General features: G+C 32.2%; 1 protein-coding gene across 1 annotated transcript in view; it reads left to right on the forward strand.

Moving 5' to 3' along the window:
• Window positions 1–4510: 4510 nt before the first annotated feature.
• Window positions 4511–17942, forward strand: part of LOC118195432 (V-type proton ATPase 116 kDa subunit a 1-like) — a 57930-nt gene continuing 44498 nt past the window's right edge. Inside the window, exons 1-4 of the mRNA XM_085821138.1 lie at window positions 4511–4733; window positions 5243–5321; window positions 5413–5510; window positions 13803–13931. Coding sequence (XP_085677264.1) covers window positions 4617–4733; window positions 5243–5321; window positions 5413–5510; window positions 13803–13931 — 423 coding nt within the window. The 5' untranslated portion in view covers window positions 4511–4616. The remainder of the gene's footprint in view (window positions 4734–5242; window positions 5322–5412; window positions 5511–13802; window positions 13932–17942) is intronic.

Consider the following 17942-nt stretch of genomic DNA (forward strand, 5'->3'; position numbering starts at 1 on the left):
AATCTACACCCATCGTACTTTGAAATATTATTGGAAAGGTACTGGACAAGTTAGTGACTAATAGACTTTAACATTATATCATGAAATATAAACCTTTTCACAATAACCAGTTCGGTTTCTTGCCGGTTAAATGCACAGATGATGTCTTGTTTGAGGTTATTTCATTTATACCAGAATATAGGAAAAAAGAACATGTACTATTGGTGTCATTCGATAATGTCGATTGCAACTCCTTGCTGTTGAACATTTATGATTTGCATATTCCTAGGAATTTGTTTTATTTAATATTGAATTATTTTAAGAATAGAAAGATTCTTTTTTAATTGTTTCTCCGATGACAGGTATGGCTGTAACTTTGTTATTAGTAGGGGTTGCCCTCAAGGCTCTTGTAGCGCTCCCCTGTTCTGGAACATCATTATGGATAAACTGTTGAAACAAAATTTTGCCGATAATGTAAAATTGATTGCCTATAGGGATGACATACTTTTATTATTGAGAGATGAATCACTGGAAAAATTGGAAAGACTGTTTGACGAAACTTGTAAAATCCTTGATGATTAGAGTAGTAAAGAAAAACTGAAGTTCAATATGAATAAAACACAAGCTATGTTTTTTTCCGAGGGAGGTCGAACTATCAGGCTCCGCTCCCCCCTCGGATAAAATATGATGATAAACAAATAAAATTTATGGAAAATATAAAATATCTTGGTGTTATCCTTGATCCAAAACTAACCTTTATTGAACGTTTTAAGTGCATTCCAAGAAGAACGGTTCAACTTTTACTTATAAAAGGAATTTTCCAGGTGATGTACTTCCAAGGAAATCCTCTACCTTACTTACTGTAATACAGTTGTATTGGCAATTATCAGGTACGGCATTCATGCATGGGGTTCCAGGGCAGGGGAGTTGATAAGGCTCAGAAGGAAATTAGATTCAATCCAGAGAGCTTGGGGTTTGGCTATCATTCGATGTTTTAGGACAGTCCCCACGGAGGTGGCCAGTTTGCCGCCCCTCTCAGTCTTGTATATATTATATTATCAGAAATATTTATTACGATCCGGTAATATGGACTTTATTCAATATGATTCAAATATTGTTACTAAACATTCTTTTGGAAAATTTAATTACCATCTTTTTCATCCGACAAAACGTATTGCTTATAGTTTTGATAAAACTTTTCCTAAAATTAATATGTATCATTTCCATACGGATAATTCGGGGATCGGGGAGGCATTGGAGCAGCTTTCTTTATTTACTTTTATGGAACAAAAATTTATAATTGTCAGTATAGACTGAATTCTTATAATTCCGTTTTTAAGCAGAGTGTGTAGCGGTCTTACAAGCTTTAAAATGGATTAAGATGAATGTTTACAATAATGTTATCATTAATTTATATACTGATTGCCACTCGTTGCTTCAATAACTTTCCCGCCCCGACAATACAAATTTGCTTATTGTGGATATAAAATTGTTGCTTGAAAATATGTACCCTAAAATTATTTTGCACTGGGTCAAAGCCCATGTGGGGTATGCCGGAAAAGAGAGCGCCGACATTCTGTCCAAGGAGGCTGTTACTAAAGAGAACATACCATTTATAGAAATATCTGGCTCCAAACGAGTAGCTCTAACTCTCATGAAAGGATATTTTAACAATGAGTGGAAAGAACTGTGGGGAAATTCTGATTCAGAAGAGATTGTTTCATCACGTCTGTACGTAAGTACGTATGTATCTCACATAGCTCAAAAACCAGTACCCTCAGAACGTTGAAATTTTGTATATAATAAAAAAATGACTTAAAATGGGTTCAGAAGAGATTTTTGTCCCGTCACGTCTGTACGTAGGTACGTATGTATCTCACATAGCTCAAAAACCAGTACCCTCAGAACGTTGAAATTTTGTATGTAATAAAAATGACTTAAAATGGGTTCAGAAAAGATTTTTTTTCCCGTCACGTCTGTACGTAGGTATGTATGTATCTCACATAGCTCAAAAACCAGTACCCTCAGAACGTTGAAATTTTGTATGTAATAAAAATGATTTTAAATGGATTCAGAAGAGATTTTTTTCCTCACGTTTGTACGTAAGTACGTATGTATATCGCAGAGCTCAAAAACCAGTACCCTCAGAGCGTTGAAACTTTGTATATAGGACTGCTATAACATGTAGATGTGCACTTCCCTTTCTCGTTGCAATCTGCCGCATCAAATGTATATATATATATATATACACAAATATATATATATACACACCCACTCTATTACTCGGTTCGGGGAGCTCAGTTGTTTTTTATTCTTTCATGTTGGTAAATTTTGCATTTTTGCTTTAAAATGATTTAATTATGTTGCCAGTGTGTTCTGGTTAACGTTTTATGCCTTTAGTTAATCTGCATGCAATAGTTGTAGAATTATCAACAATTTAAGAGTTGTTTAAGTGCGGCTAAGTTTTTTTTAACCATAGCAGCCATATTTGTTCATATTTGAAACTGGTCAGAATACTGAATGAAGTCAGTTTCTGCACCTTCAGTGTCTTTTTGCCGAGGGGGACGAAAAGGAAACTTTTTCGGAAGAACCGAAAAATCTGCCTTCTTGCCTGCTAGCAGAACTGCTTGTTTTTGCGTAGAAGCTCTAATTTTAATTGTAAAAATTGTTTTTAAAATTGTTTTAATGGTGTTTTTTTCTATATTTTTCAATTTTTAATGAAGATATTTTAAGGTGTTATGTATTTTTGCCTTGCCGAGAAGCGAGAACTGGATTAGTTGAATATATTTCTGAATATTTTAAATTTAATCTTACTTAAATAAAAGTTGTTAATTATACTCTTGCAGTTTTGCATGTTTTATATTTTCTAAGCAATAAAATGAGATTTTATTTTTATTTTAATTTTATATTTTAATTTTATTTTTTAATTTTATTTTACTTTTATTTTCGTTTCTGCTGATTGTTTTCGTTTGATAAAAACAAAATTTGACTGTCGATATGAACAGTAAAAACATGTTCCGTGTGGATTTCGCGCTACCACACGAAACTATGGTACACTCTATGTACAGTCGAGCACTAGTAATTCGACCCGAGATTTCAAATCATGGCAAACTGCTTAGCTGCATAAGTGTTTTTTCACTCGTGTTTGTTTGCATGTATCTGCGTAAGACGAATATAAGACGGTTTCTGTTAAAAAGTCTTCCACGAAGAACAGGCAGACATCTGCATTCGAATAATCACATGTTTTGCCCTAATCGGAAAACAATGAACTCGAATTCCTCATATTTTTGAAGTCTGGGAATGCTAACAAAGAGATTCTTGAAAATGTTTTTAGTCTATAGCCTACCCTTGTTACATGATTGAGACAAAGAAATAAGAAAAGCATGTTTTTTTTTGGTTTTTTTTTGGAAAAAATCGTTGTCAATTCTTTTCGAAGTATTCTATTGTTAGTTCTTTCATGTTTACAGTTTTACTTATTGTATCCAAAAATTGCGCCAAAATTCTATCTTACTCTAAAAAATTTTGAAATCATAAAAATCCTGAAACACTACACTTTTTTTGATAAACATCACATCTGCCATCTGCCAACAGTAGGAAAATGCTGATAAATTGCTACTGGAAATTCTTTTCCCCCTTTAAGATATCATAAAGAACCTAGATACATAATAATTAAGGTTTATTCTAAAATTCGTCAATTTTAGATGATAGAGCATTTGAAGTATATTGTTGCGCATACAATCCTTAGTATTGGCAATTCTGTGCCAATGTTTAGACCTGTGTACAGAATACCTTGGCATGAAAACTTTTGCTTTATGATGTTCTCTCACGTGCGTCAAAAATCTCTTAATACAGTCAACACATATTAGCAAATTTAGATTTCTTAGTAGTAAAGTCACAGTAATATAAACATAGTGCAGATAACATTTATTTCAGATCCATGGTTGAAGAATTCAAAGTACAAAAATATAGAGCGCGCATAAATACTTTTAGCGAGTCTCCAAATTGAAGATATTGACAATGATCTCAATGATGTTTAGAAAATTTAATAATCAACTAATATCTGTAACAGCAGATAGAGGGGACTGAAATAAGCAGATTTTGTAAAGGAATATTTGTGTGGAAAGAGGTTTCAGGGATATGTAGACCATTGCTGATCGGCAGGTAAAAGCATTCACCTGCGGAAAATGTCAACTTCCTCATTGATAAAATGAATATCAGCATTCTCCACGTCCATGCAGCAATGGATACCATTAAAAAACTGATCACCAGTTTGAACACGGAGTAACAATTTACCGCAATAGTATTTTTACCTAAAAGGTCTTTCCCTTTGCTTTTGCAGCCTTATTTAATGAAGCTCCATATTTAGAATTATATTATATTTATTCGAACCGATCTTTCATTTTCGAAGCAAAATATTATCCGAGATACTTTGCGTAGTTTATTGTGGCTGTTTTGCAGATTGATAAATTTTCCTTTTAGTAATAATTTTTAGTGTAGATGTGTTTTACGATATGGCAATAAATCTTTATTTATCATATGATCTAAGAAGTAAACCTGGGCGTAAGATCGCTTAGGCCGGAGAGCAGACGTTTTATTTAGCTTAATCTTCTTTTTAAAGAAATATATTAGTTAACAAAATGGGGACATTATTTCGGAGTCAGCCTATGGTATTATGCCAACTTTTTCTACAAAATGAATCGGCATATGCCAGTGTATCAAACTTAGGAGAACTGGGACTGGTACAGTTTAGAGATGTGAGTGAATTAAATCTCGTTTTTTTATAAATTTGCATAAGTTAAAGGTTTAAAACATAATTAAATGTTGATGTTTTTCATGTAAAAAGTTAATATACTCCGTGCATAAAATTATAAATGTGTCATGCATGTGTCGTATCACATGACTGTATTAATTTTTAAAAAAGTATTCCTATAACATGGAATTAAAATGTTCTTCTTAGACTACATTAGCATTAAATAAAGTAACTTAAAATGTTTCAAAGTTTTAGTTGGTTAATTTATTTTGTTCAGGATTTAGAATTTTTCTGATTAAATATTATGAATTTAAGAGTTACTTGTTTGATGCTTTAAAAAAAAAAAAAAAAAAAAAAAAAAAAAAAAATGTTTCTTGCTAGATTAGCTATTAAATAATAGTTTTATAGGTATGATTTCATGTTATCAGTAATAGGTAGATTGTGAATGCATGCATATGTATTAAAATGCATAAATATGAAAATTATGACAATGTAAATAATTCTTCATTTTAGACTAATGCTTCAGTTAGTGCTTTTCAAAGAAGATTTATAACTCAAGTTCGAAGATGTGATGAAATGGAAAGAAAATTAAGTATGCTTTCCTCCCCCCCCAACTTTTAAAAATAATTTTTGTATAAATTAAATTGGTACAATAAACTTAACTCCTCTTTTTTTAAAAAAAGATTATGTGAAGAAAGAAATACTAAAAGATGATATTCGAATAGAAGAAGTGGAAGATAATCCTCCAGCTCCTCAACCTAAAGAAATTATAGATTTAGAGGTATGATATTTTTGCATAATATGTGTGATGCAGATATTCATTTAATTACTATGCATTCAGTTTAATTTTTAAGAACCAAAATTCATATGTTATAAATATCTGCCATAATCTGTGTAGTGGTTAGTGATACTAGCTGCCATGTCTTTGAGTCCAAGTTTGAATCCCAGAGAAGTCTTGGATGTTTGTAAGTGTATGTGTGTGGTATGAGGGCACTTAAAATACTGGTAAATACTTAAAATAAGTATACTGGGGTTAATCTTTGGATTATGGTAACTTGGTGATTTTTTGGCGAACATTTGGCAACTAACCCTGGTACAGCAACCTGCTAGTTTTGTTTTGGACGCCATTTTGTTTTCACGAAATAAAGGCATTTTTTTTTTTTTAAATTTTTTTTTATTAATCAACATTTTTTCCAACAATCTGCTAGCCGAATTACGCTTATACTAGAACTTTTATTGAACAAAAATGTTTAATCATGACGAAGATTAGGTGCGAAATTGAGAGAAAGTGCAGAATCGCAAACTGCTTGCCGCGTTTTTAAGAATTGTACATACGCGGTATCATCCATGTACACGTCAACCAATTTTCACTTAAAAAAACATCCCAGAACTGCACAAAAATGGCATTGCGCACACTCTTGACTTTATCCATATACACTACTAAAGTCCTAGCTAGTAACATTTATCGCCTTACCAAAATGTCGCCAAACTACCTGTTACCATATTCCAAAAGATTAGCCTATACTGGTAAATACTTAAAATAAGTCCTCTCAAGTAGCTTGGTAGTAGGGGAAGAGGGGTGGGAAATCTTTGGATATTATTGAAAATAATCTATTTTTCCAATACTGATTAGGTAATAGGAATAGATAGGGTAATAACTTTGTTAAGCACAAATTTCTGTTTATTTTTGGGAATTTTCCAAGATTTTTCATGTTTTAAAATTTTTATTATAAATTGGTAAAAGTATATTTACTGGTATCCCTTGTCGAAAATTGGCGATTTTTGGCAGCACATGGATACCAAGTTTGTGCAATTCTTTGATTTCTTATTTTGGTTTTGTGTAGCAGCAATTTTAGCGCCAAAAATCATCGCCACACAAAGACTAAATAACTAGTCAGCGAATTGCTCAGAGAAAACTCGGTATCCATGTACACATTGACCTATTTTCACTTCAAAACAAATTACAGAATTGCACAAACTAGGCATTGCGGAGTCCTTTAACTTTATTGAATTACACGTCAACCTATTTTCACTTTAAAAAAAAATATCAGAGAAATGCATAAACTTGGCATTGCACACTCCCTTGACTTTGTCCATGTACACAACAATATATTTTCACTTAAAAAGCACCCAATTCTACAGTAGAAACAAACAAAAAATATGTAATCTCATCCAAAAACTTCCTAAAATTATCTGTATATCGGCATTGCCACATCAGTTCACAAAAATAAGAGTAAAAAATGACCTCCGTAGTTCCGGTTAGTCCAGAAAATGGATACTAAGTAAACCTTAATTTACACACCAGTCAATGCTCTCATTCCAAATCATACAGAAACGTGAAATTAATCTTACTACCGTCAGCCATTGTACTGTCTATACAACAAAACAGGCAATTACTTCCTAACTAACGCACACCAAAAGCCCTTACAAAAACATCCCACAATTCAAAATTTACCACAATCATGCAACCGATTACATACCATGACATTCAACTACCCAGGTTACCATAAATGAAACAACAACTTGGCGATAAATAAAACAACAACTTCGCGATAGTACAAGGGATACCATTCAGTCTACTCTAACCTATAAATGTTATAGTTAAATAATTTTTATTCTACTTATTATGAATTTTCTGCAGAAGTACGCTGCTAATTAATCCTATTCCTGATTGAAAAGCAGAACTTATGAACTTATGTACTTAAGCAGAACTTTGTATTATTCTATTAAGTTTGGCTGAAATGTGAAACTTGTAAATAAAATGAGATTTTTTTCTAGAATTATTTTGTTTGCATTTAAATTACAAATCCTTTTGATCTCCTTTAACTGTCCAAGGGATGTAAAATTTAGGATCTAAAATTTGGTGTAGAGTCAATACATGTAAATCGGAATTGAATGACATGATGAGCTAACTTCAGCAACAATACAAAGAAAAGTTCATGGTTTCGTTTTACAGAAAAAGCTGTGAAAAGGGCATTCTAACCTTCTTCTTTTTTTCAGATTAGATTGTCATGTGGCATAATGCGGTTATATGGTGTGATTGAGAAGATACACCGTTGGCAGTTTGTGTTCGCAAGAGCATTCTGCACCATCGGACTTTACTTTTATACAGGGCCAATTAATAACAAACCACACACACACACACACACAAAAAAAGATAGTTTATCACTTTTTGGTTAGTTAGGCCAAATGTCTTGGTTGAATTAATTATGAAGCTTTTACATTATTTTGTGATGCCCCTATGAAGAGACTGTAGTTGTGTGGGGCACTGTGGCATATAGTTTGGGAACCAATGGGCTGATACTTAAAAAACTGTATAACTTTAATTTAGTGCTTATGTTGCATTTTTATCATGTGTCAAAGGTTATTTACAATGAAATTTGCCTGAATATTTTATAAAGTTTGTTAAGCATTGCATTATTTCGTAATATTATGAATTTTGTTGTTTTGTGATTATTTGTAACTGTTAATATTCTTATTTAGCAAAATGTACTTAGAATTTAAAGGCAGTTTTCGTTATTTGTATTGTATAGCAATTGGTACTAGTTAAAAGCTATTTGATGAGTCTTAGGTGCCGAACAGAGTTTAATTAACCTACATATATTGTATATGCTGCATCTGCATTAAGGAAAATTTTGATTTTCAGGTTATCCATTATTACTGTTATAGCAGTTTTATTTTCTTATACTTAGTTACTCTACAATTTATATTAACAGATCTTAAGCAGGAAACAACTAAATGCATTTTGTGCGGATTGCTAGTAAGGCACGGAAAATAAGAAAACTTGCTTTCTATGAATTATCAGTGGATTATTTTTATCAGACTTTTTTTTTAACAATAACTGGACTTTTTGTGGATATTTTCTGGATGATGAGCAGTTTTACTATCAGGCTGCATCAGTTGGCATCTGCAAGCCGATGACAGACTGAAGAATCATCTGAGAATATTATGCAAGCCTAGTCCTGTTCAGTCCAATTGTAATGATGCTCATAACACGTTGCAGGTGGATGATACTATAAGGTATTTTCTTCTCCTTTCTGAATGCCTTCATAATACAGTCAAAAGTCGTTAATTCGGACACCCATAATTCGGAATGATCTATAATCCCCACCTCAAAACTAAAAACTTTCTGCGCATGCGCCGCGTTGACACATGCACATAGGCGTTTATGCGTGTGCGTAAGACCTTTTACGACTGCGCGTATGAGTGTGCGCAAGTGCAGAATATGTTTTCGCGTGCGCGTTTTATGTATAATGGACGTATAAGCTAAAATTATCTAATTATCTATTTCAGTTAATGTTCATGATTGCGTTGTTCCTTAATTTTCGAATTGGATCCGGCTTATTATTTTTTGCAGACTGTAAGAGCAATTTTATAAAAGTAAGCTTAAACTTTCGATTATATCAAATAGAATTTCCAATATATATTTGTTAATATGTAAAGGATCTAAAGCGAAAGTATGTTTTGAAATCCGAAATCTGTTTATCAATTTCACGCTGCTCGACGGGGGGAACGCCGCGGCGGGAGCGTAATGAGTTGAAAGTTGATTTGTCAGCACTATCCTTATCTTCAGCGCAGATGTTTTTATTTTATTTGGCTTATAATTCCTTACCAAATGTAGTATTTCATTTCGATATGCTCTGTCTTTGATATGATTTAAAACAAGTTCCTCGTCATTATAATTCGCTTCTGATAGCGAAGAAAAGTGACAGAGGTTATTGAAAACGAAAAAATTTCGATTTAGTCAGTGTTCTTGACACAGCAATTATAGGACTTGAACAGCGGAACTTTGTAACTGAACAAGAAGTTATGTCTGTTTAATAGAATTAAAGAGAAAGTATTATCACATGAAACGAAGCAAAACTTAAACAACTTACATTGAAAGAAATGTTTAATAAAGTAAACAAATAAATATTAAGCTTTTTCTTTTTGCAAATTTTGATACCCTTTAGATCATAATTGTTCTTTATTTCATAAATTATGGTTTCATATTTTTAATTTTAGAATTTCTGCATGCCATCTTACGAGATTTAAACTGATGATCTATAATCCGGAAAAATCGATAATCCGGAATCGCCGAAGTCCCGACAAGTCCGGATTAACGACTTTTGAATGTATAATGATTAGCACACTCGGTGCTTATTCGAAAGGTCCAGGTTCGAGACCTGGTAAGAGCATTACATATTTTTTATGTCTTCTGCCCAGTGGCATAGCTAGGAAGATGGGACATCTGTCAGGAGCGCCAAATTGATGTTACAAAATTTTAGAATGAAAAGTTTTCCATTCTTAGCACACAGAAAGGGGCGCAAAATCTTCATTTATCCCCAGGTGCTGAAAACCCTAGCTACGCCTCTAATTCTGCCTCCAAATAACCTAATGACTTTATAGTGGTGCCCAAACTAAGAGGTGGTGAATGATGATTCTTTACCACTAGGACTTGGGGATTAGTCCGCTAATCCCCAGTCACCCTTTAAAAGGGAGGAGTGTATAAGGTATTTCACACTCCTTTTTGCATGCCTGCACACTTGCCGCCTATTCGAGAGGTCCAGGTTCGAGTCCCAGTCAGGGCACTGCTCATTTTTCACATTTCCTGCTTCCAAGTAATCTATTATCTCTACAGTGCAGAAATTTATTTGGCACCAGCTGAGTTGTGACATGCTGATTTCTTTTTGTGGATAGGGCACCATACCTGTCTCCTGCAGGCATCCAGCAACACTACTTACACTATCAATACTATATACCAGGGGTGGCCAAACTTCATAACAGTAAGAACTGCATGTTAGCATTTAGGAAATTTCAAGAACTGCAACTAGATTTTTGTTAAAAGCTCCAATTTTGTATTTACATCTTTAAAAAAAGAAACATATTTTTATAAAAATAAATTTTTGATGTAAATGAATATAAATTCTGCATTTTTCTCCTCCTCCTCCTCATATATACTATTCGAGAAGTGTTTTAAAATGGCAACATTTTCAGGATTTTGCAAACAAAATAATTTAGTTTTTCCCGTACAGTTAACCGACATAACAAGATCAAACTTAGTCTTACATATCTGATTTAATTCTTTAGATGCAAACAGGATATCAGTTACATTCTGTTTCTTTTAAGAATCTAATATCTGAATTCTCAGATCCTGTGAATCTTCAAAAAGATTTAAAGTTCCAAAACTTGGATCTTAGAATCCATTTTTTTTCAGTCATTTGAATTTTTCAAATCCTAAGCTAAACAATTGCTGAACCTTTCAATTTGGAAAAAGCATTGGAAAGATTATTTTAACTAACGCTTAGTAAAAACATTCAATTAAAAAAAAGTTGATAATTTTATTGTAAAAAAGTATGCATTGCATGCGAAAATATTTTTCATTTCAACTATATATTTATTCCAAAAAACAATCTGTAAACTTAGTTACACATGGGTGTTTGCTTTTGTTATGGTAGAAATTTCGTAATGATCACTTTGAAAAGGGATTCAAAGTATTGTTTCATTTCTTTGTATTTCTGCAAAATACTGTATTCTTGCAGAAGTTTCACCTCTGTTTCTTCTCTGTTCACCTGTTCGCCTCTGTTCTAATAGGAAAATTCCACAAGTGCAAATTTTAAAATAAAGTATAAGAATCAGGACAAAAAAAAAAAAAAAAAAAATAATCGTAATTCTTCTCTAAAAGCTGTTTGAACTTGGAATATAACAAAAAGAATGCATATGAAAGTGGTAGCAGAAAAAACTGAATATAGCCCCGTTCACATGCAACGATCTTTCGCACAGACACCGTTTGTATTAGGGAGAAACGGGGATATGAGGCAGTTTTGCCTTCAGGACTGGTTCAGATGTACATCGTCTTCCATCCCTCAACCCGGCAAGCAATGAATGATGTCACCAACATGGATTGGATTGGCGAATTTCTAACCTTTGCTCACATCTTTTTTGGCATTGTTTACTATGGATATCGAAAGCCATCAGAGTTTAATTCTTTAATTAACTAAAATACACCTAAATTAATTTAAAATGCAATTTATATAAAAGACCAAATGGTTAAAAGAAGAAAAAAAATCACGTATATTGCTGAACGGTTTTAAATAAAATGTTTTGTCGCTGTTAAAATTTCAAACTCTGCTTTTTGAAAAAATGAATGAAACAACAAATTAATATTATTTACATTAATTACAAACATTTTAATATTGATTATAAACATTTTAGAAAGTATATTATAATTAATTCATGCATTAAAATTGTTTTGAACCTGTTTTACGAAGATTTTAAATAAAAGCTTGTAATATATATATATATATATATATATATATATCTTGAAATTCTGTAATAACATTTTTAAGAAATTTGAAATGATTTAATGACAATTTAGACCGTTTATATTCTTTAAAGTGTGTTTTCTCAGAATTATGTCCAAAGAAGCCTTTTTTTTTAACGTTTTATGTGTTACCTTTATTTATTAAATATCATGTTCTACGTACTCAAACCATAAAATTAAGTTCAACAGCAGTATCGGAAAAAAATTTTAAAATGAGCATATCTTTAGAATTTCTGATACAGAGTCTCGCACGCAGGAAATAAAGAAGTTACCCCAGTGAAGTTTTGCCATTACTCGTTTCGAAATCGTTGAGTTTGTTAATAAAAAAATTTCTGAAAGTTTTACAAAATATGAAATAGTTAATGAAACAAATCCCAAATTTGAGCTTCCAGATCCCCATACTGGGGTGGAAACACACGTTATTCAAAATTGGATGGCTCTAGGTACTGTTGTTTTATCATAATGTGAGAAACATACACACATTTATGCAGATTCTTCATTATTTAATTTATTTAAATGTAATACCGGGTGATAATATTTGGTGGTAACAATTTGAAAAGTAATTCGCTGTTTAGTTTTCAACGTAAAATGCAAGAACGAAATAAATTGTAAAGTATAGCATTGTTCATCTACATTCGAACAGTGTAATATTAATTTCCTTTTTAGTTTTGCTTGAGTGGCAACAGCTGTAAAATGTTATTATTTTGGTAGTAGTGTGTTTAAATTTTTAGAGATATTATTTAGGTAGAAATAAGTTGATGAATGGACAAAATGATATACATTTACTGTCGTATCTAACATAAATAGTCCTTCAGGGCAAATTGTCCCTTTGGACTAAAAGTTTTCTTTCAGCTTAAAATTATCTTATCTTACAAAACTATTCAAAAAAATATCAAGACCCCTTGTCTCATTGAAGACGATATGTGTGTCTTTAGTTTTAATTTGAACAGTATTTCTGGAATACCCAGCATCAGATAACCTTGTCTATACTAGTTACAAATTTCCGTATTTCGTACGGTTCCATCTAATTTTTTGGACGATACCTCATCCCCAGATATCTATCAGCGCGATTGTTTCGCTTACAGTCCAGCGAGCAGCAGTTGCACGTCAGCCATGTTTGTTAAAATTAGCGAACGGGGGAATATGGGAAATATGGGAAATCTCTCCATTCGTCCTGCTGCAGAGAGGTAGGAACATTCAACTAAGTTCTACCTCCGATTCGATGAGGCAGTTAATGCTTGTTTGCCATGTGAATGGGACACGTTGGAAGAACTGCTTTTCACTGCTGGTCGAATCTGCTTTTGTGAACAGGGCTTATCTGTCATGCGAATGGTTGCCTGAATAATTATTAACTGAATATTTGTCAGGCGAATGTTTGCCTGAATAATTATTATATACCTGGTTACCATATTTTGGCTATTTTGAAACTTTGCTGATTTCTGCTAGGATGGTTGCGACAATACGTATGTACCGGAAAAAGTTATATATCCAATTTATATATTATCAACATACTTTCTTTTAATTATACTTGGAATTGAGAAGAAGATTAATTAAATTTTCATTATAAAGTTAGTAATTTGTTCCTTTTTTTTTGTTTAAAATATTCTATTTTTTTCTAAATAAAGTAATGATTTGGTAGAACTATTGTGCGGATGGGTTTTTTAATATTATACAGTGAGAGAAATATTTTACAGCCTATTTAGTTCATTAAGATTGTAAATATATTTTTTATACATTTGAGAAATAAGTTAAATTTTGAATCGCTTTCAGACTACATTTGAAAAACTAGAAACAGAACTAAAGGAAGTGAATTCCAATTCTGATGCTCTGAAGAAAACATACTTTGAATTGACTGAATTGAAAAATGTTTTGACCCAAGCTCATATATTTTTTGCTGATGTAAGTATCTATTTTTTAATATTTGGAATTATTTTTTTTCCCATAAAAATCCATGTATGTTGGCTGTCTCATCAGATTTTGCCAGGGCAAATGTAATATAATTAACAGTGAAAATAATATAGTATTTTAATACCAGTTTGGTTTGTTCATATCACATTCATAAGTAACCAGATGTGGCAGATTGGTCTTCTCGTAATATCTGTATTTGATGGAAAGAATAGGTTTTGGCAGAAACTTTTCTGTTGTGGATAAAATGATATATTGTTGGCTGGTGTTCATGGCCCATGTTGTCACCAGTGAGACTAATCTTATTTTTGGTTCATGGGCTATTTTTGTACCAGTTGAGATAACTGTGCACTTCATATTTGGGGTTATTATTAATGATAACAAATTATTGGTAATACAGTACAAAGTCCAAAATCCGGAGGTCCATTATCTGGAATGATATAAAATCTGGACCTCAAAATCACCAACGTTTTTCTCATAGACTTTATGCATGCACATTTGATTTCCTCCTCCGCGTATAATAAAATATCTGGAGAGTGCTGATTCTTAATTTCACTTCAACACTAAATAAAATACCTTGTTAGTGAAGAAACAATCATTTTAGCATAAATTTGTACAATCAGTAATTTGACTGCATTGCTGCGTATCTGCTTGGCACACATTTCAAATCAAAACATTCGACATAGATGCATCGTTGATCTGATGCCAACCTGGAGAATCATTATTTATTATACCTTCCTTTCATCACCGCATGTTTCTGGAAACATGACAACTTGAGTAATAACTCATGTAATGGTGCCTCAATAATTTTTTTATGCTAGTAATTGAATAATAAAAGAGTATGGTAACCTTTTATGTCAAGTTAAATGCGCTAAAAAATGTTGACGAGGAAAAATTTACCAAAAATTTCTTTCCATATGCTAAAAATAGATTTTGTAGATGATACTCGTAGACCCAAAGATTACATTTAGGGCTATTTGAATTAAGAATAACTGATTTGTTATTCAATTAAATCCAGAACCAGCGCCGGGGCTTGTATGGCTGCACTGAGTCACAGAATTTAAGATCCACAGAGACTGCATCAGGTGGTAAGATATCTAGCATGTGCAGATAGCAGATGTGCATGCATAAAGTCTACGAGAAAAACGTAATAATACTATGGAAATAAACGTAGTAATACTATGGAAGGTATGTGGGGTGTAATAAAAGGGGATTTTCGAAAGAAATGCCACCCATAGCCCGGCAGTACGGTGGATATTTTTGATTTTTACTTTTGTGAATTCATGTGACAATGGCAGTATACAGATTCCAGTTCAGATAAGTTTAAACAGTTTTTGGATGCTGTTAAGGAAATCTGTGTGTCAGTCACTCACTGAAGCCACAGAAATTTCTAATTTCGATATTTCCATTTCGTACAGCACAGATAAGATGACTTGTATTTTAATTTTTATCTTATCTCTTTGTTTTATTTTGATTTAAAATTTAGTTTATTGAGATAATTTTTTTTTATGTTTTAATTATGTTTTGGATGTTACTTTGGAGGGTGTTGCACATAAAATGGTGCCAAAAAATCTCCAGTTTTCACCAAAGGGTACCCTGAAATATATTTTTCCCATATTTTTTTAATATACAGTCCAACAGCCATTTTTTTTGGAGTATAAATCTGTGTTATGATTTTCATGATAGAAGGGCTTTCAGCTTCCAGGGATATTAATTTCCATTCCTTCTCCACTGCTTTCCATCAATCATGATGGGTTTGCTCTTAGAAAGCGCTCTTTTCAAAAGACCAAAGGCACAATTGTCCATAGGTGAAATGTTGGGGGACTTTTCAAGAATGCGTTGAAAAGGTATATATTCAATATCTTTGTCAGTCTTCGTTTTTTTAAAGGAATTTAGTGATACTTTTCGAAGTATGGTTTGTTTCTTTGTTTTGATGAAGTTTCGCCTTTTTTCGTTCATTGGGATAAATAAATGGAATTTCTTCTGTAAATAATGGATGTAAAACTTTTTCTTGATTGTACGTTTAGTTGATTCTTATACTTTTTTGCTCCTCTTATTTTTAATTTCCTGCTGTAAAAGAATATTGCAACAATCATAAACTTCACTTCTTTAAACTTTCTTTCAATTTAGGGAACCAGATTAGTTAGTTTTTTAATCTTTGCTTTCAATAATAGACTTTTTTTTTCATTAATGTAGGTAAGCTTATGCATCATCATGGGTCGCAATATATTTCTGTTTATCTCCTGTTGTTTTTCAGACGGGTTTTTGACAAATTGTTCTGTGTTTGAGCCCCATGAATCACAAAAAGTTGGTGGACATTGTTTTTTTAGCTTTTTCAAGATATAAATCTTAATGTATTATTTTATTTATTGTTGCTGCAGATGTATTTAAAGACTTTGCAGTTGGCTTCTGCACCAATGGATTTTTCTCTTGCTACCAACGATTTAATTTTAGAAATTCCTTTTTTGGGCTTTCGTTGAAGTCTTCTTTCTATGTGGAAGTAATGATTGACAGTTTTTACCTTTCCAATTAATAATGTTGCTCATTTTGCACTTCGAAATATTAATAACATCAGTTTCCCTATGTTTTGATTGAAGAAAGGAATATTTCTCTTCGGAAAATGCAAAAACTTAGCCTTCAATCCACAGCTTGTTTACGTGTGACATTTTGAAAGAAGAATGTGTTTAAAAGTAGCAGATTGTGTTTCTCATTTCAAATAATAATCTGTTGCCAGAAATTTTTATTCCAAAATATTTGCTTTTTTAAAATACTTTGTATTTGTTTTTGTATTTATTATACTTGTATTTTTGTACTTTAACTAAATAAACTTTCATACCACAAGCATAGGACATATCTTACAAAACATTAAGTTTGAAATAATTATGGTTAACAAAAACATTCTGAGTGGGAAAATTATAAATTAGATTAAGAATAAAAATTCAGCAAAAATTTTGATTAAAATTAACCCTCCTCAAAAAATCAACTAAATTCAGCCATTTAAAATACTGAAACTGCAGATGTCATATGATCATATCCTGGGTTTCATTAAAAAGAAATGATATACTGTAAACAGTACTGTGCTGGGAGGCAGAGGGGAACATAGAAGCATAAAAAAGTGAAGTTGTATGAAATTAGCTTTCACCTACCTGTAAAATTATATCATAGTTTTGTATACCACAAAAATAATTCTGTAACTAAAAAAAAAGGGCAATCTATCGTAATAGTATTTCACAGTCTTTTTCAGCCTATTTCATTTTCCCTCCACACTTGTCAAAGTACTGTTACGTTATTTGCTTCATTCAGCAGTTTTAGGGTTGCCACATTTGGTGAGAAATCACCCATTTGGTCACCCTGCCTTCCCTTGCCATTTTATGGCAACCCTAAAACTGCTTTGCAGGGAAGCCATCTTACCGCACCTGTACATTTCATAACAGTACTATTCCTCCTTTCTCAGATTTTTTGAATCCATGGTGTATTCCAAATAATACGTAAAATTTGAAGTAATCTATTTCAGTATGCTATGAAGTTATGTATATAGAAGTTATCATCAAGAGGGAAATTTTTATACCCTTTGTAATACACATCTGCTGCTCCCATCGAAAAATGCAATTGCAATTTGTTTGAGCTTTTTTGTCTGCAAAGTGTTTCCACAAAAAACTTCCTTAATCTAATGAAAAGATTGCACTTGTAAGATACTGGGGCTGTGAACTAGATGTTCCCAAAGTTGTGACTAGACATTCTGAATACAGCTAATTTCTTTTGATCTTTTTTCCTAATCATATAGGTATTACATTATGAGTGTGACTTATGTAATATATGCTAATATTTAAATATTTATTAACTATAATAGAATATATTAATTTTATGCAAATCTAACATAAAAGTACTTACATATTATCCCTTCTATTGTGAAATGGTTGCCAAGCAACATGATTTAGTGCCTGTTATGGAAAAGTGTGATGTTGCAGCTCACTAGTAACATCTGCACTTTTATTTGATGTAAAG

This window comes from Stegodyphus dumicola, chromosome 7, assembly GCF_044657685.1.
Source record: "Stegodyphus dumicola isolate Sdum_Otavi_A_Nest chromosome 7, ASM4465768v1".
NCBI classification, from domain to species: domain Eukaryota; kingdom Metazoa; phylum Arthropoda; class Arachnida; order Araneae; family Eresidae; genus Stegodyphus; species Stegodyphus dumicola.